Source organism: Bos indicus x Bos taurus, chromosome 19 (genome assembly GCF_003369695.1).
Source record: "Bos indicus x Bos taurus breed Angus x Brahman F1 hybrid chromosome 19, Bos_hybrid_MaternalHap_v2.0, whole genome shotgun sequence".
Taxonomy (NCBI): Eukaryota; Metazoa; Chordata; class Mammalia; order Artiodactyla; family Bovidae; genus Bos; species Bos indicus x Bos taurus.
This window is the reverse complement of record NC_040094.1, coordinates 25,405,339-25,433,018: the sequence shown is the minus strand read 5'-3', so window position 1 is coordinate 25,433,018 and position 27,680 is coordinate 25,405,339. Positions and strand designations below refer to the sequence as shown.

The window sequence follows — 27,680 nt, the reverse complement described above, 5'->3', positions numbered from 1 at the left end:
CTTTCTTTCAGGTGGACGACACTCGTTACAATGAAGTATGATGTGGATGATTTGGGTGGAGGAGAGAGAAAGGGGCTTTGACTATTCACCCTGACTGCTGACTTAACTATTTGCTAAGCTGATAAACATTCGAACAGTAATGGTGGGGAAGATCATTTGAACAGGATGCCTGGTGAGATGGGTTTAGGTAGAGACTGGGAAACCATCACTCAAAGACTGCAAGCAGTTTTCACTCAAGTGCTTGAATTCATCTTGGTTTTGGAAGCATCCCTGAACTTGGACTTCTAGTAATGCCAATGCAAAAAGCAAAGACCCCTTCTCCTGCTTGGGGTACAATGGGGATTAGATCTGAACTTGGGGTGGTGAGCCAGCCCCAGCCACGTGGAGGTAGATTGCAGATACTTGGTTTGCAGCTCAAGGGAAGTATTTTTCACGTTGTTTTGACCTTGACCCACGGGAAGAAATGCATTATACGTCATAATGTCATATGCACATACTTCAAACAAGTTTCACAAAACTGTCTACCCATACTTCCTTAAACATACTCTAATTTTTTTTTTGTGTGTGTGTGTGAATATACTGGTTGGAACCCAGGAAATTGCTATCATGAGCCACTAATGGGTCTGGGTTTAGCTTAAGAAGCTGTGAGGGCGCCCACATGGGAGAGTCTGGCCACACCTCTGAGAAGAGCCCTTTCCCCTCTGGACATCCCTCACGTCATGTCTGAAGCCTCTAGAGAGTTCTGTCAGAAACTGCAGCCTGGCTTTGGCTGGGCCATGGGGAGATCAGGAGGGGCTGCCCACACTGGAGGGCAAATGAGCAGGTTGTCGGAGAGCCATGAGAGGGAGGGCTAAGGGAGAGGCTGGCAGGAGAGGGAAGGAGTACATGGTGCGTCCTCAGTCATGTCTGACTCTTCGAGACCCCATGGCTCCTCTGTCCATGGGATTCTCCAGGCAAGAATACTGGAGTGGGCTGCCATTTCCCTCTCCAGGGGACCTTCCCAGCCCAGGGATCAAACCCACGTCTCCTGCATCTCCTGCAGAGGCAGGCGGATTCTTTACCACTGCACCAGCTGAGAGGCCCTGAGGGAGAGAGGGAGGCCAGGTGACAATTCCTAAGCCTTTCTGCCAGGATGATGTCAACTTCCAAAATCCCCAGTCATAATTGGAGCAGCAGCTGGAATCCTCTCTGGGTTTAAAAAAATCAGGCCTGAATTCACTCAACAAACACTGACTTATTTTATGGCAGGCACAGCAGTGGCCGTGGGGTGCAGAGATGCCTAAAGGCAAGGTCCCTGTCCTCCTGGTGCTTATGGTCTTAGAGGGGGACACAAGCAATAAGTAAATGAAGGACAGGGCCTCTAAGGGAATAAGAAGGGGTAATGGGATAGAAAGTAGTTGGGGTGGAGGCTGCTTTAGTGAGTGGTAGTAAGAACAGGCCTTTTTTTTTTAAAAAAAAAAAAAGGAACTGGCATTTGAGTTGAAACTGATGAACAGATGCAAAACTCAGTGCTTCCTAAATGGCAGTTTGAGGGCAAAATACAGATTCCCAGGCTCCATCCTAGTCTTAAGAGAATGACAATATTAGGTGCAGTGCCCAGGAATTTGCATTTTTCTTCCAAATGATGCCCAGGCTCACTAAAACTGGAGACCTGCTGCCTTGGGGCGTTTTCTTTGAGAGAAGATCACACCTGGTGAAGTTTAGGGTCCCTTCCAACTTCTGACTCCCAGAGCCTGTGGTTCAGGGAAGGGACTTCTCATTGGTGTGTGAGGGCCAGGCCACGGAGAGGGGCAGGGCGGCTTCCGGTCAGACTGCAGGATGGTAATGCCTGAGATGCAGAAAACAACGCGTGCACAGCCCCACACACATGCACTCGAAACTCGCCCAGGACCCCGAGTCTCTCTGGCCACCCCAGGGTCCAAACCTGATCTCAGAGCTGTCCTCATCTCCGTTCTCACCACCTTCAATTTAATTTCACGTGTTGTGAGGGTGACAGATTTAGAAGCTTAGATTAGGTCCCCTCTCTTGCCTTGGGAACATTTCAAACAGTTGGCACCCGCCTTCTCTCCAGGCATATTTTAAGATCCCAGGCCTCGGTTGCCTGTCTCCCCGCCCCCACCACACCCCACCACACCCCACCCCTCCTCCCTGTCCTGGCCGCCGACTCCTGGGGACTGCGGGGTTTAAACCGGCCGCAGCTGCTGCAGTAGGAACACGCACCTCGTTCCAGCCGAGGCGGGAGCCGCGCGTCTGACAAGTCTAGTCTCGCCCATCTTGCTCTTTATCCTGCCCACCCGCACTTCCTGTGCTGTAGGTACCCGTCCCCACCCCCGCCCCGGGGGCCTCAGTTGCCCGGTCTATTCAATAGGAGGAACCCCCGGGATTTCTTTGGGAGGCGGAAAGAGCGGGGGTTGCTTCCAAAGAAGCCCCTCTCAGCGCGTCCCTCCCGCGCGGCGGTCGCCGCGAGGGCCGCCGCAGGGCACGGCGGGCGGCGGTCCGGCGCTGTCGCTGTCACTGTCCGGGGAGGAGGCGGCAAGGTCGCGGTCCGAGGTCCCCGCCTGGCCTCCGGCGGCGCTGCCGCAGCCTCGCCAGCAGCCGGCCCCGCGCGTTGAGCCGTGTACCCGGCGGCCGCGGGGCCCAAGCTGGGGGCCGGGCGGCGGGCGGACGGGGGCGGCTCCATGCGCCACACGTGCGGCCGCGCGATCGCCGGCCAGGTGAGCCGGAGCCATGGGGCAGGCGGGCTGCAAGGGGCTCTACCAGTCGCTCTTCGACTACAAGACGGAGAAGTACGTCATCGCCAAGAACAAGAAGGTGGGCCTGCTCTACCGGCTGCTGCAGGTCTCCATCCTGACCTACCTGGTGGTGTGAGTTCTCTGGGGGCTTTGGGGAGGGGGCAGGGTCAGCCGGGGGCGGCAGCGGTGGCCTCCGGAGCTTGGGAATTGGTGTGTGGACGCCTGGGGTGCCCTGTGACTGGGGTCTGGGACTCTGCTTCTGGAGGGGACCCTTTTTGTACCCGTGGGTGTAAGGGTGGGGGCTAAGGAAGGAGGCCTCAACTCCCCCACCGGCTCAAGAGGTGATGAGATGTGCCAGGGGCTCCTGGGTCCTCTCATTTCTCAGACTTGCCGTGGTCGGCTCCTTCCTCAGGGCTGGGGCCCCAGCATTAGGGCTTTGGGCAGGGGGTGAGGATGCAGGGGGCTGGGCTTCGGCTGTCCCTGCCGCCTCCCTGGGCCTGGTCTGGAATGGCCCCAGCACTGGGTAGGTTATTTATAATCACTGAGCTCAGTGCCAGGCTTGGGGCTGGGCAACTCATGAGCCTGGTGTTGTGTCCCTGAACTCCCTGCTGGTCAGCTCGCCCCAGCCGGGGCCAGGGGTCCTGCTGGGATCCCTCGATCCTCTCTGGCACCCACCTCTCCTGCCCCGCAGGAGCTGGCACCATCAGCTGAGAGGGCAGCTCTTTGGGGTCAGCCAGGGGTTCAGAGCCCTCACCCCCAAGCAGGGAGGGGATAGGTGGAGAGGAGATGCGCGTCTTTTACTTCCGCAGTTACTGCTGTGGAGTCCCTCCTACTTCCTGCCCCTTTGGGAGGGCAGTCCTGACCTCACCTTGCTCCCACCAGAAGGCTTCATCCCTGAGGCATCTGGCTGTCTCCACCTGAAGGCTTTTTCTTGGTGCTGCTCCTCAGCCAGGGGTCCCTTTCACACCTGGCTTCTCACAGGCTCCTCCCCAGAAATCCCAGTGTAATTATATGCTCATTCAGGGGATCATTTGTTTAGTGTCTGCGCTGACTCCCTGCCATTCTGGGAATGCCCTGAGGGCGGGGCCTGCCTGCCATCCCTGAACTGCTTAGGGAACCAGATGTGAAGTGAACGAGTGGATGTTGTTGCTGAATGTCTGTGTCCAGGCTGGGCCCATTGTGTCCCCACTAAAACAGCTGTTTGGCTCAAGGGTCTCAAGCCTCTCAGAGGTCCTTGGAGATGGGCCATGCCAGCTGTGCTCCCAGAGACGAGGGTGGAAGGGTCCTGGTTGGTGCCTGCTGTACAGAGAACTCTTCCTGGCACCCCGGAGGGGCAGGGCGTCCTGCGGGACCTCTGGAAGGCGGCTTCCCGCCCTCTCCTGGCCTCAGTGTTTCCAGCTTTACCGAAGGTTCACCTGCACAATTTCTAACTAACAGTAACATCAGTAATAAGTTGATGTGTTCATTGAACTTCTCCTCTGTGCCTGGTACTCACTGTACTAAGCAATTTACATGTCCCATCTTATTAAAAAATATATATATATATATATTTTTATATATTCAGTTCAGTTCAGTCGCTCAGTCGTGTCCGACTCTTTGTGACCCCATGAATCGCAGCACGCCAGACCTCCCTGTCCATCACCAGCTCCCGGAGTTCACCCAGACTCGTCCATCGAGTCAGTGATGCCATCCAGCCATCTCATCCTCTGTCGTCCCCTTCTCCTCCTGCCCCCAATCCCTCCCAGCATCAGAGTCTTTTCCCGTGAGTCAACTCTTCGCATGAGGTGGCCAAAGTGCTGGAGTTTCAGCTTTAGCATCATTCCTTCCAAAGAAATCCCAGGGCTGATCTCCTTCAGAATGGACTGGTTTTATATATATATTTGATTAATTTGTCCTTACAGAAAAGTTCTAAGAGTACTACAGACGTTTTTAATGCCTTTCACCTTGACTCCCCCAAGTGTTAACGTTGTGCTTCATTTGTGTTGGCCTTACCTGTCTCTCTGTGTGTATATATATGTGCAGTTGTTTCTGTTGAATAGGTTGCAGGCATGAAAACTTAGAAATTCACATTGAAATAATATTATCACCTAAGCAATAGACCTTTTGTAAATTGTCCCCTAAGTTACCTTTATAGGAAAAGAAAATCTGAAATCATGCCTTGTATCCAGTTGTCCTGTCTCCTTTACTCTGGAATCACTCCCGAGTCTGTCTTTGTATCTATGACTCTGACATGTTTTAGAGTACAGGATCTTTTTAAAACCATTTTTAAATTGAGGTAAAATTCATAGAGCATGTAATTCATCATTTTAGCCTTTTTAAGTTATGCAATTCAGTGGTTTTTAGTACATTCACAGTGTTGTACAGCCAGCACCATTATCTAATTCTAGGATGTTTCCATCACCCTCAAAATAGATTGTGTCTATTTACAGTCAGTTGCAGTTCTCCCCTACCTCCATCCCTTGGCAACCGCTTATCTATTTTTTGTCTCTATAGACTTGCCTATTCTGGACTTATATAAATCAAATCATTACAACATGTGGCCTTTTTCGTCTGGCTTGTTTCCCGTAGCACCATGTTTTCAAGGTTTGTCCATGTTGAAGCCTGTGTCAGTGAATCATTCCAAGGGCTGAATAATATCTCATTGGATGCAGACGCCACATTTGTTTATGCATTCATCTGTTGGACAGATGATTGTTGGACAGATTGATTGGACTTGGATTGTTTTTACTTTCTGCCTATTATGAATAATTCTGCCGAGAACATTCACGTGTCCGTTTTCGTGTGGACATACATTTTCCCTTGTCTCACACACTTGGGGATGGAATTGCTGGGTCACAACTATCCATCTGCTTTCCACAGTACCTGTACAGTTGTACATCCCACCGGCAAGCCCCAGTTTCTCTGCATCCTCACCAACACTTGTTATTTTCTATTTTTTGGACTACAGCCATCTTATTGGGTGTGAAGTACTCTCTCATTGTGGTTTCTATTGCATTTCCCTAATGACTAAAGATGTTAAGCATCTTTTCAGGGGCATATCGGCCATTTGTGTGTCTTTCTTGAAGAAATGTCTGTTCACATCCTTGGGTGCTAAGTTGCTTCAGTCGTGTCTTGACTCTTTGAGAGCTTACGCACCATAGCCTGCCAGGCTCCTCTGTCCATGGGATTCTCCAGTGGGTTGCCATTTCCTTCTCCAGCTGATCCTCCCAATTCACATCCTTAGCCCATATTTAAATTGGTTTATTTGTCTTTTTTACCCTTGAGTTGTAAGACTTTGTATATTCTGGGTACTAGACCCTCATGAGATAATGTGACTCACAAATATTTTCTCCCATTCTATGGGTTGTCTTTTCACTTTATTGATAGTGTCCTTTGATGCACAAAAAAAGTTCTTAATTTTGACCAAGTCCATTATTTTTCTCTCTTTTTTTCCATTTGTTGCTTGTGTTTTGGGTGTCAGAGTATAGGATTTAAAAAAAAAAACTGTTTACTGACTTCTGGCTGCCCTGGGTCTCCACTGCTGCACACAGGCTACTCCCTGGTTGGGGTGCTCGGGCCTCTTATTGGGTGGCTCCTCTTGTTGTGGAGCTCAGGCTCTAGGCCATTGTGGTGCTTGGGCCTGGTTGCCCCGTGGCACGCAGGATCCTCCCAGACCAGGGATTGAACCGGCGTCTCCTGTATTGCAAGGCAGATTCTTAACCACTGGACCACCAGGGAAGCCTCAGAGTGTAGGATTTTGCACTCTGGTTTTGTAGAGTCCCCTCAGTTTGGATATGTCTGCGGTCTCCTCATGATTAGTTCTAGGTTGTACCCCATGCCCCTTAATTGAAGGGAGGTGCCGTTAGCCCTGTGTTGACCCCCAGAGTTCACTGGCTCGCCCGAGGTCATGTGACAAGTGGGGGTGAGTGGTCGGCAGGGCCCTGGTCCCTGACAGCAGCAGCCTCTCCCTTCTGGGGCTGCTTGTCTCCTCCACTGTTTGCAGGGCTGGCTTTCAGGCAGCGGTGGGAGTTGTGACTCCTGCCCAGGAGTGGGTGGGAAGGGTGAAGCCCCAAGCCTGCCCTCTCTGCGCCCTGGCGTCTGGGGAGACTTCCTGAGGGCAACGGGAGGCTGATGCCCACCTGCTTGCCCCTCCCTGCAGTTGGGTGTTCCTGGTGAAGAAGTGTTACCAAGACACGGACACGTCCCTGCAGAGCAGCATCATCACCAAAGTCAAAGGCGTGACTTTCACCAACACCTCGGAGCTTGGGGAGCGGCTCTGGGATGTTGCTGACTATGTCATCCCACCCCAGGTCTGAGCCCCACCCAGCACAGGGGGACCCAGGTCGGCAGGGTCTGGCTCTGGACGGGTCATGTGGGAAGTTGCTTGGGGACTCAGGGGCCTCCACTCACTGTCTCCCTTGGCCTGTGACGGCTGCAAGGTTTGCAGACAGACTCTGCCCAGGTCCTTCCCCCCTCACCAAACCCCTGTACTCCTTGACTGTGCCTTACGGGGCTGCTCTGTTTGCAACAAACCCTGATCCTGTTGAGACCAAGTGGGACCCAGAGACCTTCCCTGCCTGTGTGAGCTGGCAGGTCTGACACCAGGAGCCCCACCTTTATGTTGGCCACTGCCCCCGGCAGCAGTTCCCTGGCCTGGTCACAGTTCCTGGGCCAGGGCTGGCCTGGCCTCACTGCCCCTTCTCTCTCCCCTCCTGGAGCTCAGCTTGGACCCTGGGGGCTGAGGTCAGCATGGCTTGGGGTTGTGGGCGTGAGAGACCCATCTAAGGACACCTACTCAGGGACTCTGAGACCAGTGGGCACGTGGGTGGGGTCCACTGATTTTGTGGCCCCAGTGTTTTGAGTACCCGTGCAGAGTCCCTAACACCTGCCAGGCAGCTCCGGGAAGGAGGGACCCCAGATGGCAGGAAGGGGCTCCTCAACCCCGCTCTGATTTCTCAGGGAGAGAACGTCTTCTTCGTAATCACCAACCTGGTCGTGACCCCCAACCAGCGGCAGGAAACCTGTGCTGAGGTGTGTTTCGGTGCTGAGAGCAGGGAGTGGGGATGGGAGAGGTACAGGCAGTGCTTGGGGCCCACCTCTCTCCTGAAGCAGGGGTTTCTACCCCCTCCCAGGGCCCGCGGCGGGAATGTGTGTACTGGTGTGCATGCCTGCACGGTTCAGGGGAGAAGCAGGTTCCCAAGGCATGTGTGGCCCCAGGCAAGGGAGGATCCCCTGTCCTCCCCCTGGGGCGGGACCTGGATCTGAGAAGGGGCACCCCAGCCCAGGTGCTCTCTCTCCTGGCAGAGTGCAAGTGTTCCCGATGCCCTGTGCTATGAGGACAGCGACTGCCCTCCTGGGGAGCCTGTTGCGGCTGGAAATGGTGAGGCCTGGAGCGGCCAGGGCTGGGGGTCAGGGAGGGGCTGGAGCCGGGAGGTTCCTGGCACTGTGCTTGTCCCCCTCCCCCTGCAGGAGTGAGGACGGGCCGCTGCCTGCGGGAGGGGAGCGCACAGAAGGGCACCTGTGAGATCTTCGCCTGGTGCCCGGTGGAGACAAGATCCAGGCCAACGTGAGTAGCTATAAGCTTGGGACCCTGAGGAGTCACCCAGTCCTGGGCAGTGGGTCCCAGCCTGATGGTGGAGACACGTCCACTCGGAGTCCTCATTCTGGGGGAGGAGCTGGGACACCCCACAAAGGCCCGACGGCCAATCCAACATGACTGAATTAACTGTCCTTTGCCAAGGCTTCGGGGCACCCATGGGCAGGCAGGCTTCAGCCTCAGCATGGGGCGGGCAGGGCCCCCTGAACAGGCTGTCCTGCCTTTGTTTTCAGGAAGCCACTCCTGGGCGAAGCGAAAGACTTCACTGTTTACATAAAGAACTTCATTCGTTTCCCCAAATTCAACTTCTCCAAGTACGTGGGTCCGTGTGCATGGTGTGTGTGTGACGCTATGTGTGAACGAACCACTGGGCATCGAAGGGGCACCCTTTCCTCTGCTGTGGCGGATGTTGGGGGTGGAGGAATTAATCAGGACTGGGGTAGGGCTAAGTCAAGGGCTCAGTCTGGGCTGGGCGAGGGGTCCAGTGGCTCCTGGGTCAGGCCATTTCTGGCTTGGGAACAGCAAGTCTCACCTTTATTCCCCTGGCTCTTCATGGCCTCCACCCAGGACCAATGTGCTGGACACCACAGACAGAACTTTCCTGAAGTCCTGTAAGTTTAGCCCCGAGAATCCCTACTGCCCCATCTTCCGACTGGGCTCTGTGGTCAGCTGGACGGGGAGCAACTTCCAGGAGATAGCGGTGCAGGTGGGTGGTGTGTGCTCAGGGAGCTCCCCCCCCCAACCCCGGGGCCGAGGGCTGTGGGCTTGGGCTCTGCAATGAGGAGGCAGGGTGGAGGAGGACCCACAGGAGGAGCCGGCCCTGCAGTAACCTGCCCATGGACCTGCTCTCTCAGCATCGGCTGTGATGCAGTCAGCTATGCCACACTTGCTGAGGGGCACACTCGCACCTGCGTTTGGTTCTAAGTCCTCTGCTGTGAGCTGCCAGTGCCACGCGGGGGCTCACTCTGGTCATTCCCTTCTCCTTGGGGCATGGAGCAGGAGATGTGGGCTGTGGGTGATGCTTCTTCTCAGCCACTCCAGAAATGTGAACCCTGGGCCTTCCACCATCCTTCCAGAAGGATGCTGCAGTGGAGCTGAGCCCTTACCCAAGCTCTCCATGAACAGCTGACTTGTGACTTCTGTCCACCTCCAGAAAGTTCTGGGCCTTGATTCATGTCTTTTGCATCAAGGGCGGCGTGATAGGAATTCAGATTGAATGGGACTGTGATCTTGATAAAGCGCCTTCTGAATGTTACCCTCGCTATTACTTTAACCGTCTGGACAACAGATTTTCAGGAAACTCTATCTCTTCCGGGTACAACTTCAGGTACCTGGCGCTAAGCCTGCCACCTTATGACCCTGTCCTTCCCTGGGTGCCAGCCCTATGACACCCCTTCCTGGGGGTGGGTGTCAGAGTGGGAGGTGCAGGGAGGCAGCCAGGGTGCCTCTGGGAAACTCCTGCCATGGCTCTGGAGCTGCCCTGGAGCGGAGGGCTGGGCCAGGTCCATCGGTGCCTGGTGGCCCCAGGTTGGCCCAGCAGTGGTGGGAAAGCCTTCACCCTTTGGGGACTGTCTGGCAAGAACTTCAAAGATCGGAATGAACCTTTAATGTCACATAAGCAAAAGGGTCTCCAGCCTTTCCTGGGGTTGCTGAGAGCCAGGGTGCCGGGGTGGGTGGGTTTATAAATCTCCAAGGCAGCCGAGCCTGCACTGAAAACAGGAAAGGCCCAGGCAGGCTGAGCCGTGTCTCCCCCAGGTTTGCCAAGTACTACCGAGACGCAGCTGGGGTGGAGTTCCGCACGCTGTTTAAAGCCTACGGGATCCGCTTCGATGTGATGGTAAATGGCAAGGTGTGTGGGCGAGGCTCCCTTCTGGGAGGGTGGGCCATGTGGGGGTGTCTGGGCTGGCTCTGGTGGAGTCCTTGGTGACCCCGCTGTGCCTCACCTTGTCTCTCTGCTCCAGGCTGGCAAGTTCAACATCATCCCCACGATCATCAACGTGGGCTCAGGGGTGGCACTCATGGGAGTGGTGAGTACCTCTCCCCTCCCCCTTGACCCTCGGAGCACCGCAGGGGGAGCGGGCACTGCCCAGGGGAGAGAGCTGTCCCAGTGCTCCAGAAGGAATCGGAGCTGGGGAGGTCAGTGCGGGACGGGGTGAAGAGGGCTTCCTGGGACTTCACACCCCTCTGGCGGCCCCCGGTGTCAGCGCCTGCCTGGGATTCTCTTTCCAGAGCTAGAGGCTTCTGCCTGTGGCTCAGCAGCTGGGGGTTCTCCGGAATCCTCCACAGCCTTGTCTCCACTTCCACTAAAACGAGGCAGATCTGGCGATATACAGGGCTTCTCAGCCATGGCCCCGTTTATATTTTGGGCCAGATAACTTTTTTTGTGGGGTGATCGTGTACGTTGTAGAGTGTTTAACAGCATCCCCAGCCTCTCCCCATGAGGTGTCGAAAGCAACTTCCCCCACAATTGTGCTGGCCAAAAACGTGTGCAGGCATTGCCAGACTGCCCCGAGTTGTGAATCACAGGGACTAAAAAGATGAGAGGCAGGGAAGTCGGGCTGTGGTCCTTCCTCGGGTCTGTTCTGAACTTCAGCTGGGCAGAGGGGCCACAGGAGGGGATGTAGCACTGGAGGGCAGGGAAAGGCTTATTCCTGACCTTTCATGCCCCCCCTTTTTTTTCTGGAAGTTTTTTAAATACAAGGGAGTTATCAGTGAGTGGCTTGCATCCACCCCAGTGAGCCCCTTATTGAGATTTCTGGCAGCTTTGTCCCTGGTTCCTCTGCCTAGGAGGTCACAACAGCTCCCCTGGAGGCTTCCAGGAGGACCTGCTGCTGCTAAGTCGCTTCAGTCGTGTCCAACTCTGTGTGACCCCATAGACAGCAGCCCACCAGGCTCCCCCATCCCTGGGATTCTCCAGGCAAGAACACTGGAGTGGGTTGCCATTTCCTTCTCCAATGCATGAAAGTGAAAAGTGAAAGTGAAGTCGTGCAGTCGTGTCCGACTCTTAGCGACCCCATGGACTGCAGCCTCCCAGGCTCCTCCGTCCATGGGATTTTCCAGGCAAGAGTACTGGAGTGGGGTGCCATTGCCTTCTCCACCAGGAGGACCCAGGACTGACTTTTTATTGAGACCAGAAACACCGTGTCCTATAACAGGACTCAACGAAGCCATGCTCCTGAGAGATGGGTCAGTGGATGAAAGGGGGCCCCAAATGACTCCTTTTTAACTGCAGACAATATTGTTGGGGAGCCCTGTATGTGTGTGTATGTAGAGAGGGGCCATGTTCAGGCCTCTTTCTTATGATGTGCATATATCAGAACATGGGCATCTGGGGACGTCCTGTGGGATGCAGGTAACGGGAAAAGTGGTAGAGGCTGGGTGGGGGTGTGAGGAGTGCTCTCTATGGAACAATGAATTGATAACCCTTTTGACATCTGGAGGGGGAAAAAAGAAAAGGTGTGCAGTGCCCAGGCTCACCTGTGGGACTGTCCCTCAGGCCTCTCCCACCCGCTCTGTCTGTGCTCTGGGTGGAGTTGCCCTCTGGTGGAGGAGACCGGTATTTGCACCATCTGGTCTGGTCTGAAGAGCTCATGTTCAGGTGTCAGTCGTTCTGCTGGGTTGCTCAGGCCTCCTCCTCTTTCCTTGGCCCCTGCTGTGGTGTTCTTGTTCAGATACCCTCCAACCCATGTGACTACTAGAGGGATCTTCCCACAGTGCTGCACTTCTGTGTCCTGCCTGGGTTCCCAGGCATGACAAGCTGGCTCTTTGCTGAGCTTTTTTCCTTCTGTCTTAAATAAAATCCAATTCAGACTCAAGACTCGGCCCAGAGGACCCTCGAGGCTGCGTAAAGTTCCATCTTCTCTCTGCTTCTCTTCCCATCTTGGGACAGGTCGCTTATCATTTACATGCTTGTCTCCTGCACCCGAGGCGGGGGCGGGGGGTCCCCCAAGAGTGCCATTGTCCTACCTCTCCCTGTACCCCAGGGCAGTGCCTGGCACTGGTGAGCGCTGAGCAAACACTGGCTGAAGATGTGATTGGGAGGGGTCAAGGCAGTGCAGAGGTGCTTGGCCTGACAGAGCAGAGGGACCACAGGCTGGCTGGCTGCACGGTGGGCCGGCTTTGTGGCCTTGGACAAAGGAGCCTCTGAGCTCAGCGCCCTCACCTATTGGTGTTAAGTGGCCTGGCGCACTGAGTCAGGGACCTCCACTCTTTTACAGGGGTCTTTCTTCTGTGACCTGGTACTCATCTACTTCATCAAAAAGAGCCACTTTTATCGAGACAAGAAATACGAGGAAGTGAGGTCAGTTACGCTTCCTCCCGGTGGCCCTAGGGCAGCCCACTAGGTCAGTGTTTCCCTCCATGGCTCAGAACTCTGGCCCTGGTTTTCTGTTGACGTTTGTGGGGTAGAGGCAGGGCTGAATGCTGGGAGCCATCTTGGAAGGGCTGGGGAAGGTGGAATGTTCTGAGTACCGGCTCTACAGAACTGGATTCTGCTTCGGAGCAGCCAGCAGAAGAGAAGGCCACCAAAGGCCATGGGAAGGAGACCTGGTTTCCAGGCCTGGCTCTGCCGCTGTCTCCCCAGGCCTCCTTGGGCCTGTTTCTCTCTGTGTGAGACAGGAGTGTTGGTTTACATAGAGTGTCTTCCAGCACCTGTAATTTCAGGATTCTTGGACTTGGTGGTCCTGGTGGGCTGGGGTTGAGGGAAGCTGGAGTGGTAAAGGAAGGAAAAATAAATGGAGTCCCCCTACCCCCCACTACAGAGGCCTATTTCCAGGCTCTCTTGGGCAGTGGGCTCGGTGGGGTTTGTGTGTGTGTATTCAGAAGAGCAGACTCTAGTGTGAGTGGGAAATCCTGAGAGCTGGGTGGACAGGAAGGGGCAAGGGGCTCTGGCCAGGCCTTGGGGAAGGCTTTCTGGAGGAGTGGGATGGGAACGGGGAATTGCAGCTGGTGGGCTCGGGAAAGGCACTGGGTGCTCCCTCAGTCCCGCCACCCCCTGGGATGGGACAGGGGGCCAGCTTGCCTCCTCTGCCTGGACTGACCCCCAGCCCTGGTTCTCAGGCTGAGCCCTGAGCCCTGACTGTACCTGCCACCCTGCAGAGCTGCTGGAGGAAGAGGGGCGCCCCCTGCAGGGCAAGTGGCACGCCAGTCCCAGGGAGGGGGTCACGCCCAGGGCCCCCAGGCCAGGGTTAACAGGTCATGTCCTGCCCAGGGACCTAGAGGTCCTCGCCCAAATGGCAGAGTCCTCACAGCAGAGCGTGGCCCCGGACGCAGCGGGGCTGGCGGAGCAGCCAGAGGCGCAGGATGAAGGCGGCGCCCAGAAGGAGAATGGCTGTGTGTGTGGGCAGCTCCTCCAGCCCGCCAGGTGAGGGGGCTGCCCAGCCAAGGGCCAGGAAGGAGGCCTGTGGAGACAGCCCAGCTGCCACCGTGCTCCCGGCTCTGGGTGACCTGGCCACAAGGCAGGGTGCGGGGGACCTCACGGAGCCCATCCAAGCTGGACTCTGGGAGGAGGGGTGCTGGTGGTTGGCGCTTTAGCTCCTCCACGATCCCCATCATCCCCCAACCCCCGGTGACCACAGACCTGCCTGCCACTATGCTGCCCCAGCACTACAACAGCAACGCACTAACATGCACTCAGGCTTCCTCTGCTGGGCACTGCGCTGAGCCCGGAGCTCATTTCAGCACCCTAATGAGATGGTCACCAACAGTCCCTATTTTACTAATGAGGAAAGTGAGACACAGAAAGGTCAAGTAACTTGCTTCAGTCACATGGCTAATAAATGGCAGAGTTGGGACTTGAACCTGGGCAGTGTGCTCCTAGAATCCAGTCCTTCTCCATCAGGTTATTTGACCTTACCGAGCCCTTCCTTCCTCTACTCCTGTCAGAGCTGCCTCCCCTATGCTCCTCTCTGATGTGGACATTCTGGAGCTGCCCGAGCCTCAGGATGGCGGTGGCTGTGCTGACAGGTGGCCTGCAGGCCACCCTTCCCTGGAACGCTGCCCCGGGCAGCCTGGCAAGGGAGGCAGCCCTGGGGCTTGCTTTGCTTCTGCCTCACTGTGTGCCCCTGGGCAGGCGCCTGGCCCTTTCTGGGCTTGATCACCCTTTGATCCAGGGGTGTTGGACACAGGGGCCCCTCTGGCCCAGTGAGCAGGGTTCCCTGACTCTCCTGTCAACTGTGTCAGAGGGGTTCACTGACCTGGGCTGGGTGCTATCTGCCTTGAGCGTTCATTCTCTGCTGACTCAGCGATTGGCAGCCTCCAGTGGGGAGTTGAGCGTGGGCAGGGGGAGACAGAGAAGTGAGCCAGGACGAGAGGGGAGGCAAGTAGGGAGAGGTGTGGGGAAAGACAGACGGAGAAGTTGGGGGACCTGCCGGGTACGCTTGTGCCAGCAGCCCTCCCACACACTCCCTGAGCTGAGTGCCACTTCCTGGGTGCTCGCCTGTGCTCCTTCACATGCGAGAAGGAAGAGTGGTTGCCTTGCTGGTCTTGGCAAGCCTCAACTGTTGCTGTGGGTGCGGGGGGGGAGTCGCTCAGGGGGGCCCCCCACCCGAGGTGGTTGCTGCTCATTGCTGGTGCAGCTCCAGATGCCTCAGCCCGAGCATCAGACTGCGCTCTCTGCCAGTGCTCACCGCCTGCAGCGCTGCCTGCCAGAAGCTTCTGCAGGTTGAGTCTGCCCTTAGGGAGACCATCCCTGCCCCAGCTGTCCTGTGTGCCCCCACTTGCCCACACAGGTCCGGCCACCAGGGGAACGGAAAGGTGAATGTGGAGCAGCTGCAGAGCCTGCAGACCGTGGAGGCGTAGCCAGGGATGTTGGCTGAGAGCAGATTTAGGACAATTGTCCACACCTCTGAAGTGGGAAGAGTCCTGTCGTCGTCCACATGGAACCAGGCCTCCAGGGACAGCACCTCTCCTGCACTTTGGGATCTTGCTACAAGCTTCTTGTTATGTGTGTGGGGAGGGGGGGCCTCCCAGTGGGCGCAGTGGCTCATGCAGAAGAGGCCCTAAAGCGCATTCAGTTACTCATTCATCCATGTGGTAAACAGTTTTTGATGCCGGCTGTGGGCTGGACCCTGTCCAAAAGATGCTTGAATGAGACACTGACCTGGCCCTCAGAGAGGGGAGCACTCATCTAATTCCCTTCGGAGCTGGTGGACATGACAGCTGGGCCGCACACTCTGGCCTGCCTCCAGCCGCTAGCTGAGACCTGTACCATTAGCTCTGAAACCCTCAGAGCAAATGATGGCTCCTCACAGAAAGACCTTGGTCAACTTCCAAGCGGACATTTGGCCTTGCCCCCAGGGGTGAAATTTAAAGGCGTCCAAGGAGGCAGCCAGCAAAGGACTAAAGGACGGGACCTGTGAGGAGGCAGCCGGCCACGAGGGGAGGAGGAGGAGAGCCTCGGGGAGCCTGGGGGACAGCGTCTCACCCCAGTGGGAGATGTGCTTGCCTGTGTGGTTGGGCTCTCGCGGTTCTGTTGGGCTTGTTTTTCCCTGCTCGGCTTCCCTTCCTCTAAGGCCCCATCTGAAGGGATAATGAGATGATGGATGGTGCTCGATGTCAAGTGGAAACAGCTGTAAGTAAGCTGGTCCTTGACCCCCTCCCTCAGTCGCTGTAAAGCACTGCTGTTCAACGCGTGGTCCATGGACTCGCAGCACGGGCATCACCTAGGTGCTTGTTAGAAATGCAGTCTCAGCCCTCCCTCACCGCCCCCCCCCAAATCAGAACCTGCATTTCAACAGGATTCCCAAGTGATTCATGTGCATGTGAGTTTGAGAAGCAGTGCTTGAGGAGATATGCAAGGCCTGGCTCTGAAAAGGCCTGCTTTGGTGGGTGGTGTCAATTTCTGGGTCACACTGACACTGAAGTTACCTCGAGACCAAGCAGATTCCCTCCTTCCCTGCCCTGGGAAAGTGACATTATGCTCAATTCATTCAAATTATTTTGAGTAGGTCATACTTAAATGATTCAAAACTTAAGAGGTACAGAGGAACAGAAGTGAAAAGCTTCTCTTCCACCCCTGTTCCCCAATTCCCTGTGCTACCCCTGTGCTACCAATTCCAAGAGGCTCACCAGTCTTGCTGAGAATTCACTGGGTTACTCATGTCTTCCCTCAGGAAATGAACATTGCCGCCTGCACTCAGACCAAGTCCCTGCTGTCGGACGAGATGGAATGTGCTGGGCTGGGGAGCCCCTGCACAAGGGGAAGGGCCTAGAGCTCCATCACTGTTGGAACCACCGGGCGGCCAAGGCCTGCGGTGCTGCCTGTCTCCCCGCGAGCCCGGGTGCTGTCTGAGCACTTGCCCTGCCTCCAGGGAGCATTCTCTCTGTGAGGACCCTGGCTCTCCTCTGCCCAGCGGGGGCAGTAAGCCCCCTTCCGCTGGGGCCTTTGAGGAGAGGGTCAGAGGGGCGTGGTTCACAGAAGAGGACCCCTTGGAGAGCAAGCAGCTCCTCCCCCTGGGCTGCCAGGCGACCTGTCAGTAAGCTCAAACTGCTGCTCTGACAAGAAAGTGAGAAAGGCAGGTGATCTCCTGTGGTGTCTCCCTCTCTAAGGCAAACCCTTGGATTTAACAAGACAGCCTGTTACTTGTATGTCTGGAAGGGAGTTCAAAGGGCAGGGGTCCCAGCCGCTTAGAAGTTGATCTGGTTTCCTTTAACCTGTTTTTGGAATCGCTTGGCAGCAGCCACACAATTTGCAGACAGCTGTGCTACTTGTTTTACACTGGAATGGAAATGTCTTCCTACAGTTATTCATCCAGTCAGTAAATAGTATTGAGTGCCTCTCGTGTCGCGTGTTGGACCAAATGCTGATGGCAGTGGCGAGCGGCACAAAAACGGCCTCTGCTCCCAGGTGCCCAGTGTCTAGGGGTCACACACCAGTCACAAACAGGACGGGATGCTTCGAGAGTCCTCAGTGAGGCGCAGCCAGATTTCCACAAGGAAGTGACATGTGAGTTGAAATCTGAAAGGTTAGTAACAGTCTAACCAGGTGAGGGGAAGCATCCAGGTCAGGGAACCACATGTAGAAAAGACATGAGGAGGACTTAGCGAGGACTGGATGAACAGTGTGTCTGGAGCAGCTTCTGTGACGCTTTCATCACGTGGGCATTCATTACTTTTAAGGGTTGCCCCTTTAAACCTCCTGCCATAGAGGACTTGTTTCTTTAAGTCCAGCAAAACCTTCCTGGTGGCTTCCCCACTAGATGTCAGGAGCCCCATGCACAGATGGCCCTGTGACCCCCATCACAGCTTCTGGATAGTCACACATAACCAGTTCCCTGGCTTTTGCACAGTTCTCCCCACCACCCGCATAATCTTGACTCTGAAGGGGGAAGAAGAGGAGCAGGAATCTGAGCACGTTTCACACTTGGGAAAGCCCCTTTCCCTCGGCACAGGAAGATGACCACGCCAGCCTCTCAGATCTGTCCATGCTGACATCTCAGTATCACAGGAATTGTCTATGGTTATGTTCAAGCCTTGGCCTAAAAGCCCTCTGCCTAATGTCTTCCTGACAGTCAGACTTATTCCATGCCTTTGGAGTACCATGATGCTGGCCAACAGGAAAATTTTAAATTAAGTGCTATTAGTGTGACATGATGGGGACCAGCCACTGAAAGAGCAGAGTGCCCTTTACTCCTGATGCAGGGTCATCAGGACTGATCCATCATGGATGCCTTTCTGCTCCCCTCTCAACCCCATCAGTTCCTCTCTCAATGGCTAGCTAACCCCCTGGGGGACCAGTCATAAACGGGGAATGTGACTTCCTCCAGGTGTCTCTGAGTGCCCCGGGAAGTCCTTACATCACTCCAAGTGGAGAGGCATCTTGGATGTCTGGTCTACTTGGTTCCAACCTGCCCCTCTCCTCCCCAAGTGGTACAACTTTCCTCAGAGCATATTCTCCAGGGGAGCCAAGAATGCTCTCTACAAAAGACACCTTTCTTCCAGCTCTTTCCCCTTAGGCCTGTTCACAGAATTAAAGCCGGGAGGATGGCAAGCATTTCCTGGGTCCTGCCCAATACATGCATTCTCTGACATTTTAATTTGGCTATAAGACAATAAAAAGGTGTTAACTTTAAATGTGCTCTTTTTTTATCTTTCATATTTTCATGGACATCCCATCAATGTAAAGACATGACCAAAAGAGGCAGACACAAGAAACAGTGAGCAACATATTACCTTCCTTACTGTCTTTGCAAAGAAATTCAAATTAAAGTAAGGAAACTTCTTAAATGCACTAACATTAAAGGACCAGGAAGGCACTGATAAAAGTGGTACTTAGCATTTAAAATCAGGTTTTTAGCTTCTGCTCTAGTAGATTAAACATCCTCAAGATGATACAGACATGCACTGCTGTATTTTATTTTTTTTATAAAAGTGAGCATCTCAAACAATCTTCCTGCTCAGCAACAGAGGAAAGGTTAAGTAAATCAGATCACTGATTTACTCACCAGAAGGACTCACTCTCAGAGAAGGCAATGGCACCCCACTCCAGTACTCTTGCCTGGAAAATCCCATGGACAGAGGAGCCTGGTGGGCTGCAGTCCATGGAGTCACTAAGAGTTGGACACGACTGAGTGACTTCACTTTCACTCTTCACTTTCATGCATTGGAGAAGCAAATGGCAACTCACTCCAGTGTTCTTGCCTTGAGAATCCCAGGGACAGGGGAGCCTGATGGGCTGCCGTCTATGGGGTCGCACAGAGTCGGACATGACTGAAGCAACTTAGCAGCAGCAGCAGCAGCAGGACTCACTCTGCTTCCCCCTTACTCGGTGTCAGGACTGACCCCTGCCCACTGAGTTCAGAGGTGGTCACTGGGAGACACGGGCAAAGCTATCGTCTCAGCCACTTCTTAGCTTCATGTGAAAGCACCTGATACAGAACCCAAATGGGATTCAGGAGGCCTGGGCCTCCGCTGTTGGTCACAGGCCACCTATTATCTGTAAAAGGGAACTTGGCTTCAAGCTTTCAGATCCCCTTCTGATCAAAAACTGATTCTTTTTCTAAAAGTTCCAATCTGATCACATCACTTCCAACTAAAACTTTCAAAGGCTCCCCCTTCATATGTTAGTATAAAGGTCAAACTGTAATTGAGCCAAGAGCCTATGTGGCCTTCCCAGGACAGACTCTTTTCTACCTGCCTCCTGTCTGTAGAAAAATCTGCCTCTGAGCCTTCCCTGAGTTCCAAAGAATTAATCAGAGAAGTGAGAAAATGCAGAAAGAAATGAAAACAGTCAAGGAAGACAAAATAACAATAGTTAGGCCAATAATAACTAAGTCCAGGACCTTTAGACCCTTCCCAGGGGCTACAGATAATATTTTGAGCCATGTTTTTTGAGCTGTTTAGCAGATACTGAAACCCTCATCAGGGGGAAGTCAACTGCATTCTGCACACAAGCACATAGACCCCAGATGGGTTAGAACCATTTGGTTGATGGTGTTGACTCCCAGTCAGTTCAAAAGCAACCAATCAGAAGAATGTCCTCAAGTTAATAACACACCCTGAAACCCTCTCCTTCACCCTATCTCAAAAAAGCCTCTCCCTGAAAGCTGGTGGGCAGTTTTAGGCCTTTTGAGCACTGGCTGCCTGGTCTCCTTGCTTCTTGCCTGTGATAAACACTGCTACAGTGTCAGCAGATTAGCTGGACTGTGCATGGGTGGGTGGGCGGACCCAAGTCTGGTTTGAAAGCAGAACCCCCCACTGTGGCCCACCTCACAGCCTCTTAACTGCAGACCCAGGCCAAAGACCTTCCTTCCCAATCGCCCTCACACATGCACTTTCTTGCACGTAACCCCCTTCTCCACAATTTTGAGTCTCAATTGTAATGTTATTTCTTAAAGGAAGCTACCCAACGCCCCCCCCCCACCACACCCCCAATAATCTGGACTAGGTTTGGGGCTCCTCTGTACTCTCTTCATAGTCCTTATCACAATCTATTTGTGACATCAGGTAGCAGTCCTGGTTGAGTACAGTGGTAAGAGTATCCCCACCTATTGGGGACCGGTGACGATTCCCCCACAGGGAGGCAACATGCACAGTGATAAAGAATCTGCCTGCCAATGCAGGAGTCGCAAGAGACCTGGGTTCGATCCCTGCATCAGGAAGATCCCCTGGAGAAGGAAACGGCAACCTGCTTCACTATTCTTGCCTGGAAAATTCCATGAATAGAGGAGCCTGGTAGACTACAGCCCATGGGGTTGCAAAGAGTGGTACATGACTGAGGAACTCAGCACCTAGTAACTGAGTTACAAGTGTAAAATAACAAGTGTAAAAAAGTAGCAAGTGTAAACGGTACAAGGTACGATGCCCGGCATATTTGTTGTTGCCAAGTTGATTCTTCTGCGACCCCATGGGCTGTAGCTCGACCGGCTCCCCTGTCCCTGTAGGGAACACTTTAACTGTTACTAGTTCTCAGGATGCTAACGGTAAGTTCTCTCCTTGTTTAGGTCCTCGTGTCCTCTCTCTGGGTGGACAAGGAATCAAGACAGAAAGCCAAGGCCCCAGTCCCAGTTCTCCCAGAGTCAGTACCAGGGATTCTGCACCCCCTGACAGCCAGGGGTTATGCGATGAGGGAGGGAAAAAAACTCCACAAAGGGTCTCACGCTTCATTTAATCTGAAGAACTGTACAGGCTCTTCGTCTTCAGATATAAATTATTTATAACTTTACAGAACAAGCAGCGATTCCAACAATTTAAAAACTAGGTAAATCTACCCGGTGTTAATTTCTGGCAACAGTCCTCCCGATCTGTTTTTTTTTAAAAAGTCATCCCTGCCCCCGTTTCAGTAGACGTGCACCATGCCGTAGAGGAATGTCCAGAACAGGACGTAGGTGAAGAGGCCTCCGATGAGACCCCCTGTAAAGAGAGGTCTTCGCGACTTAAAATATTTGTTCCACCTCCTTCCCGCCTTGAGAATTAAAAGCAGGGAGAGCAAGATGGAGGCGAGCAGGTAAAAGATGAAGCCGTAGAGGCCAGTGAGGCCGAGGATGCCGGCCGTGGCCCCCGACAAAGCCGACACCGAGGTCCGGCAGTAATCCAGGACGGCGGCGTTGCCCCGCACGGCGGCCTCGCTGATGAATGGCGGCCCTTCGCGCTTGGCCACCACAGCGGCCATCGCACCCTCCCGGGCTCAGTCTGATTTCTCGTGGAGCAACGCGAGGCTGCGGAGAGAACCAAGTTACAAGTGGTGCCCGGAGCATGGCGAGTTTGGGTTCACGCCGCCCCTCCCCCTGGGGCCGCCGAGACCCCGCACCCCTCGGTCTCGGACCTTCGAAAGACGCTGAGAAGGCTGAGAGCTCGGGGTGCCGGCGGTACATCTGCATTTCCCGCCCAGACTCGCTCAGTTACCTGGAACCCAGCTGCGGACGCGGTCACTCGACGTTCCCTCAGAAAGGCTCGGGTACGGATCCCCGCGACGCCATCTTGCGCTGGAGGATGCTGGGACGGCCCAGGCTGCGCAGGCGCCTGGCCCAGGTGCCAGCCTTACGACGCATGCGCAGTGGTAGCCCCGAGTACGCTCCACCCGCTCTCTGATTTTCTGCGCACACGCCGAGACTTCCGAAAGCCGAACAGCGTTCCGGTCGATGATTGGCCGGAGACTTCTTAACTATTCATAAGGGGGCGGGCCTGGTTGGGCAGCCTTTGTTAACCAAGAGAGGGCGCGGCCGCGGGGATTTTCGCTGAGGGCTTCTCTAAACTACACTTGGTTACCAGTTTGGGGTCGAGATGTCCTACGTCCCGGGCCAGCCGGTCACCGCCGTGGTGGTGAGTGCGCTCGCGCGGGCTCCTCCTCGTCTTGGCTAGCCCCCACTTTGCAGATAGGTAAACTGACACCCCAAACAGGTTGACACAGCGTCGAGCGGGGCTCTTGCAAACTTGGAGCCAGAGCTCCGATTCCCGCTCTGCCTGAGCCGGGCCGCGGTCTTCCCCATCCATGCAACAGAAGAGTCTGGGACCCAGAAACCCCCTGAAGAGCCAGGATCCAGGCCAGACCCCGCGTATTACCGCCGCCGCTTTGGACTTCTCTCAGCCAGCCGGGAGCAGCGAAGATTGAGGAGAAAGGCTCCGGCTGTGGGAGTCTGGGAAAGCGCCCCTTTCCTGGATCTGTGTCCCCAGCTGGGCAGCCGCGAGGGGCGGGCGCCGGCCCCGACGTCTATGAGTCGCAGCCTCTGGAATGAGGAAGTGCTTCCTCCGCTCTAGCCGGCGCCGCCGCCCAGAGGGAGGCTTGCGGGGTGGAGGTGGCCGGGGCCAGCGTAGCAGCCAGACCCTCACCCCTCCTGTGCAGCCTTTCCGTCTCGGACCCACCGCCGCCCGGGCCAGGGTGAAGGTTCATGCAACGGGCTCGATCCTGATCGAACTTTCCATGGATTCCCAGCCCTTGGGGCAAAGTCCAGGCCCCCTAGCTGGCACTTGGGGCCTGAGGAGACCTTTTGGGGTCCGCTCAGGCCCTACTCTCCTCCCTTGGGTCGTCTCGGGTGCCAAGTACTATTAGAATAGGTAAAGGCAGACGGGGACATTAGAGCCAGATGTTAATGCCACAGCTGGATGGGACCTGCAGGCCCCATTCTGTGGCTGAGGTGGGGAAACAGACCTAGAGAGAAGTCTGCTGCTGCTGCTGCTAAGTCGCTTCAGTCGTGTCCGATTCTGTGTGACCCCGTAGACGGCAGCCCACCAGGCTCCCCCGTCCCTGGGAGAGAAGTCTGGTCATGCCTAATTGTGCAAAGAAGCCCTCAGAAAGGAACCAGGTCGCTGAGAAGAAATGCCTTCTGGGCAGCGAACGGGTTGGGTGGAAGTCCCATCCCTGGGGCCTGGGACTGGCTACAGTATTTCAGATGGCAGTGCTGGGGACTCCTGCAGTCAGGTGGTGTGACCAGGGAGCCACTGATAAAAGCTGACCTTTGAGGGTGAGCTTAGAGCACCAGCTCCAGGACCTGTTGACAGCAGTCCTCAGCTTCACCCTGGCTGCACCACCTGGCTTTTCCCAGCTCTCTAGCTGCCCTAAAGAGAACAGGTCAAGTTTGCTCCTTAGCTGGGAAAAAAAAAAAATGGGTGTAGGTGGGAAAGCAGAGAGGGGCAGTAACCTGCCTGACCTTGCCCAGCAAATCAGTGACGGGACCTTCTCTCTCAGTCTTAGAGCCTGTACTTTTTTCTGACCTTGGAGAGTGTCAAAGGTGTGCAGAGGTGTATGTCAGAGGAGGTGGAGGCGGACCCGGAGGAGCGCACACGTTTGGGCACGAGGACGTAGGTCCAGTGGGCCACAGGTGTCACGCTTCCTACAACCCCTTTCTCACATGTCATGGCTGGTCCCTGGGCCTTCCTCAAAGCTTTAGGACCTTGGACTTCCAATTCTTCTCATACTAGGAACATGTCTGAACACGGTGGGTGGGGTCTGGCCTCTCCCTCTTGTGTCTTGGATCCAGGTTGGGGTGGAAGCAGCTCCTCCCTACCCCATGCCCTCTCCCGTGTAGTGAACATTTTGGCTTCTCCTCTGAACTCTGGCTTCATAGGCTGGTCTGCTTTCTGGACCCCTGCCTGGAGCGCTCCTGGCTCTCCAGCTCAGCATGCTCCTTCCCCTCTGGGGTCCCCATCTGGGAGGTGGTTGTGTTCAGCCAGGCCAGGTGGCCAACCCGGTGCTCCCTTGATGCTTTTCTGCCACAAGTAGTCTGGAGTCTGTTTTTTCATTTTATTTTAAATTTGGCTGCGCCTGGTCTTAGTTGTGACCTGTAGGATCTAGTTTCCTGACCAGGTATCAAACCTGGACCTCCTGCATTGTGAGTGAGGAGTTTTAACCACTGGGCTGCCAGTGAAGTCCCTGGAATCTGTAGATCTCACTTTCTTAGTGGCTCATGTCCCCTGGCCTACATATTCCACCTTGGTGAGACACCTGTTCCCCTTCTGCCTGAGTGGTCGTTCTAGCATCAAATTTGACCACGATCTACCATCACCCAGCCCTCCCCAACTCCTAAGAGCTCCAGGGCCCAGAATCAAGATCAAGTGGCCAAACTCCTGGTCAGTCCAAGGCCTGGTGCAAACAGTACCTCCTTCCTGAAGCCCCTCTGGTCGAGATCCAGTCACCTTTTGGTTTGGTTTTTTTCTTCTTCCTGTTAAGACTCTCAACTTTGGAGGTGTGGCTGTCTGGTCTGGCTCCCAGCATCTGGTGACCGGAGGTGCCTGCTGAGGACTTTGAAAGAAGCCTGGCACAGATGGGAACCCCCAACCTCAGAGTATGGTGGGAGAGCTCTAGATCCCTTCTCCGCTTCCTGCACTGCTCAAGTCAGGGCCTGAGGCTTAGGGAGATGCCCCCTCCCTCCTGTCCTTCCCAGCCTTCTTGATCTGGGTTCAGCCTCATTTCACCTCCCAGTTCCGGTCCTGCACTGTACACTCCGGTCTCGTGGACATGTATCCACAGCACCTTCAAGCCTCTGCTCCTGTTCCTTTGGCCAGGACAGCCCTTCCTCCTTTCTGTGCAAGTCCAGTCTCTGCTTCTCCTGAAGCATCTCCTGGCTTGCCCTGGACAGGGCTGGCTCAGCAATCTGAACTGGCTCAGCCAGGTGCCTGCATTTGTTTTCAGGGCCTGACCACTCCTGCCCTGTGTGGTCCCTCCCTTGGGACACAGGAGCCCATCCAGAGCAGCCACAGCAGCCTGGCTTTTGGGCCAGGAGGGGCTTAACATGTGTGAGGAAGGCTAGTGCTTGAGGCAGAGTAAGCTAGAAGTTGGGACAGAGGGTTGTGGGGGTGGACTGGTATGGCTGAGTTCTGTCTCAACCCCCCAGCCTCCCAGCCTTGTGACCAGCTAGATTCCTGGTGACCAGCTAGATTCCTGCAGGAGGCCCTGGGCCCTTCCCCCAGGACATGTCTACCCAGCCGCCTGAGGCTGCTGCAGGGGTCACAGACCCCATTTGCTCTCCACATCTGCTCATCCCCAACTTGTTTTTTTTCATCTTTGCCAGCAAAGAGTTGAAATTCACAAGCTGCGTCAAGGTGAGAACTTAATTCTGGGCTTCAGCATTGGAGGCGGAATTGACCAGGATCCCTCCCAGAACCCTTTCTCAGAAGATAAGACAGACAAGGTGAGCTGGACTAGGATCTGGGGATCTCTCTGTGGGGCACAGAGGCCTGAGATAGTGGCTCTTTGTTTCCTGGGCCTTTGTGGAAGGAGCAGACCTCCTCTCTCTCAAATGGTCCTCTCTTAAGAAGGTCCAAGGAAAAAAAGAAGGTCCAAGAGATGATCTGGTGGGAGTAACTAGGGGTGGGGTGGGGGAGAGTAGGCCTCCCAGCCCTCCCAGCATAGGAAGGCCCAGGTGGCCAGCAGGGGTTGGAGCATCCATGGGGCTGCCCTACTTCCCCCTTAGCTGTCTTAGCACGGCCAGGGTGTGGGATAGATGGCTAGGAGTATGCGCTGCTTGGCTTTGCTCTATGGCTAGGTGGCCAGTCCAGTGACCCCCAGGGATTGACGTGGGCTGCCTCTTCCCAGGGCATTTACGTCACACGGGTATCCGAAGGAGGCCCTGCGGAAATTGCTGGGCTGCAGATCGGGGACAAGATCATGCAGGTAACCAGTGTGCCGAAAGAGGAAAACAAGGCTTGTGCTGGAGGGTGTAAAGCCCTTGGGGGTGGTGGGGCTGCCCCTACCTACCTTCCTGGGCACCTGGGAGACACACCAAAGTAGTTTAGGAGCCTGTGCTGGATCCCTCTTGTGTGTGTGTGTGTGTGTGTGAGCACGTGCCCAGCCCGGGGACATCAGCTTGGGTGACCTAGGCCCCCAAAGCCCATCCTATTTTCAGATCCCAGAAGGCAGTGACCTGAAGGGGGCTGTGTTCTCTCCCTGGGCCAGGTGAACGGCTGGGACATGACCATGGTCACACATGACCAGGCCCGGAAGCGGCTCACCAAGCGCTCGGAGGAGGTGGTGCGTCTGCTGGTGACGCGGCAATCACTGCAGAAGGCCGTGCAGCAGTCCATGCTGTCCTAGCAGCTGCCAGGGGCCCCAGCTGTGCCTGCCTGCCCTTTGTACAGTGACACCACTTCCACGCTCTGTCTGCCTCTCGTCCTGGCTTCTGCTCATTGCTGGGTCCCCCGCTCAGAAGGGCAAGAACGGATCCCTGGCCCGGCCTGATCCCCTCTCCCCGCACTGGCCCAGGGCTCTGGGACCATCTCTCCCCCTTGGATGCTGAGGACTGGCAACAGGGCCTGGAGCCGAGTCACAGTCAGCCTGCAGTGACCAGTCTCGGCCCCCAGACCCTGCTGCCTGGCCACAGTAGTGCCCAGGTGATCAGGGGCCCCACTTCCTGATAGCACCACGCAGCTGAGAAGCACAGGGCTTGGCCCTGCCCCTGTTTCTCAGCTCCGCAGTGCCTGTGCCCCACGCTTTTCCCTGCATTCCCCAGAGGGGACTCGATTCACTGCCAGAGACACTACGAAGGTCTGCCTGGATGGAAGCCAGGCAGGCTCATAAGTCACCCCATTTCACCCCCACCCCCCAAGGGGCGCTGGCCTCCCCCAGGGTTCACCTGCTTACAGGATTTAGACGAGGGTAACATTTCAGGGCAGTTTTCAGGATTGCCCGTTTTTCTCTATGCCTGTGGGTTTAACTTTTATATTTTTTTAATCACAGCTTTGATACAAAGTGTTTTTTATCTCACTCTTTGGAGGTGCCAGTTCAACTTTGGAATTTAAGCTTACTAATTCACACGTGGGAGCTACTCTTAGTGAGGGCACTGGCCTGACTTTGGTTACTGTGGAAATGGGGCAGTGGGAAGCTGCTCTACATTCTGTGCCCAATAAACAGTGCTGGAATTCATTCATCAGGGGTCTTTGCTGAGACACAGGGGAGGGATACTTGGGGGTGAATTGTCAGAGGGCTTTGGCCGTGGATGAAGCCCATCTATTCCCAAACCCACTGATGCTGTACTGGGCCAGGGCTGCTCTGTGGGAATGTCTGAGAGTTCCTTCCCTGGAACTGGGCCAGGGAGACCCCCACTACCTTGGTGTAACCTAGCCTCAGCTCCCATTGGGAAGGGGCCTCATGGACACCAAGGGCAGACACGCACCCCCTAGACATAAGAGAACTCAGTTTATCCATGCCAGGGATGCAGGCTGTGGTTTGATGGTATGGGAGTGAGCTGGGGGGCGCTGTGCCCTCTGCGTGGCCCAGGACTGGTTGCAATACTGACTCTGGGAATTGCCGCCACTCATAGACCCACTAGCCTAGGCAAGTCAGATTTTTGCAATCTCCCATCTTTAAAGTGTGTTACCCAACCACACACTGGGTGGCCCAAATAAATGAGGCATGTGGGCTTGGTCAGGCTGCACTTTCTGCTTTAGGGAAACAAGTCCCTAAATTCTTTGATACTTAGTACAGCTGGCTAGAGGAAGAATCT

At 55.1% G+C, this 27,680-nt stretch overlaps 3 protein-coding genes across 8 annotated transcripts; 2 read left to right on the top strand and 1 right to left on the bottom strand.

Moving 5' to 3' along the window:
- Positions 1-2,638: 2,638 nt before the first annotated feature.
- On the top strand, positions 2,639-18,378 carry P2RX5 (purinergic receptor P2X 5). 5 transcript variants are annotated; one of them, XR_003506645.1, is made up of 14 exons: positions 2,639-2,864; positions 6,871-7,021; positions 7,671-7,742; positions 8,016-8,091; positions 8,181-8,277; positions 8,541-8,621; positions 8,875-9,013; positions 9,498-9,634; positions 10,063-10,156; positions 10,269-10,334; positions 12,525-12,607; positions 13,517-13,669; positions 15,036-15,877; positions 16,419-18,378. XR_003506645.1 is itself a non-coding variant. In XM_027516568.1 (13 exons), the coding sequence occupies exons 1-13, from the start codon at positions 2,728-2,730 to the stop codon at positions 15,103-15,105; spliced, it is 1,356 nt and encodes a 451-aa protein (XP_027372369.1). In that variant the 5' UTR covers positions 2,639-2,727; the 3' UTR covers positions 15,106-18,378. The 5 variants fall into 5 exon arrangements, 4 of the variants coding, with proteins under 4 accessions (XP_027372369.1, XP_027372372.1, XP_027372371.1 ...); XM_027516568.1 differs by having other exon boundaries at positions 15,036-18,378; XM_027516569.1 differs by lacking the exon at positions 2,639-2,864 and adding an exon at positions 5,290-5,315 and having other exon boundaries at positions 15,036-18,378.
- Positions 18,379-20,892: 2,514 nt separating this feature from the next.
- Positions 20,893-22,908, bottom strand: EMC6 (ER membrane protein complex subunit 6). Its single transcript, XM_027519570.1, has 2 exons — positions 21,649-22,908; positions 20,893-21,461 (listed from the first exon to the last, which is right to left on the bottom strand). Exon 2 carries the CDS (start codon positions 21,413-21,415, stop codon positions 21,083-21,085), a length of 333 nt encoding a protein of 110 aa, XP_027375371.1. The 5' UTR covers positions 21,416-21,461; positions 21,649-22,908; the 3' UTR covers positions 20,893-21,082.
- TAX1BP3 (Tax1 binding protein 3) lies at positions 21,834-27,100 on the top strand. Of its 2 annotated transcripts, XM_027519568.1 has the most exons (4): positions 21,834-22,065; positions 25,251-25,370; positions 25,775-25,852; positions 26,135-27,100. In XM_027519568.1, the coding sequence occupies exons 1-4, from the start codon at positions 22,027-22,029 to the stop codon at positions 26,270-26,272; spliced, it is 375 nt and encodes a 124-aa protein (XP_027375369.1). In that variant the 5' UTR covers positions 21,834-22,026; the 3' UTR covers positions 26,273-27,100. The 2 variants fall into 2 exon arrangements, with proteins under 2 accessions (XP_027375369.1, XP_027375370.1); XM_027519569.1 differs by lacking the exon at positions 25,775-25,852 and having other exon boundaries at positions 21,961-22,065.
- Positions 27,101-27,680: the final 580 nt, after the last annotated feature.

Excerpts from the sequence above, each read along its gene's own strand:
- EMC6 (XM_027519570.1), bottom strand. The coding sequence starts at position 21,415 with ATGGCCGCTGTGGTGGCCAAGCGCGAAGGGCCGCCATTCATCAGCGAG.
- TAX1BP3 (XM_027519568.1), top strand. The coding sequence starts at position 22,027 with ATGTCCTACGTCCCGGGCCAGCCGGTCACCGCCGTGGTG. Across the intron at positions 22,066-25,250 it reads AGCCGGTCACCGCCGTGGTG|CAAAGAGTTGAAATTCACAA; the intron begins GTGAGTGCGCTC and ends CATCTTTGCCAG. Across the intron at positions 25,371-25,774 it reads CAGAAGATAAGACAGACAAG|GGCATTTACGTCACACGGGT; the intron begins GTGAGCTGGACT and ends GCCTCTTCCCAG.
- P2RX5 (XM_027516568.1), top strand. The coding sequence starts at position 2,728 with ATGGGGCAGGCGGGCTGCAAGGGGCTCTACCAGTCGCTCTTCGACTAC. Across the intron at positions 7,022-7,670 it reads ACTATGTCATCCCACCCCAG|GGAGAGAACGTCTTCTTCGT; the intron begins GTCTGAGCCCCA and ends CTGATTTCTCAG. Across the intron at positions 10,157-10,268 it reads ATGTGATGGTAAATGGCAAG|GCTGGCAAGTTCAACATCAT; the intron begins GTGTGTGGGCGA and ends TCTCTGCTCCAG.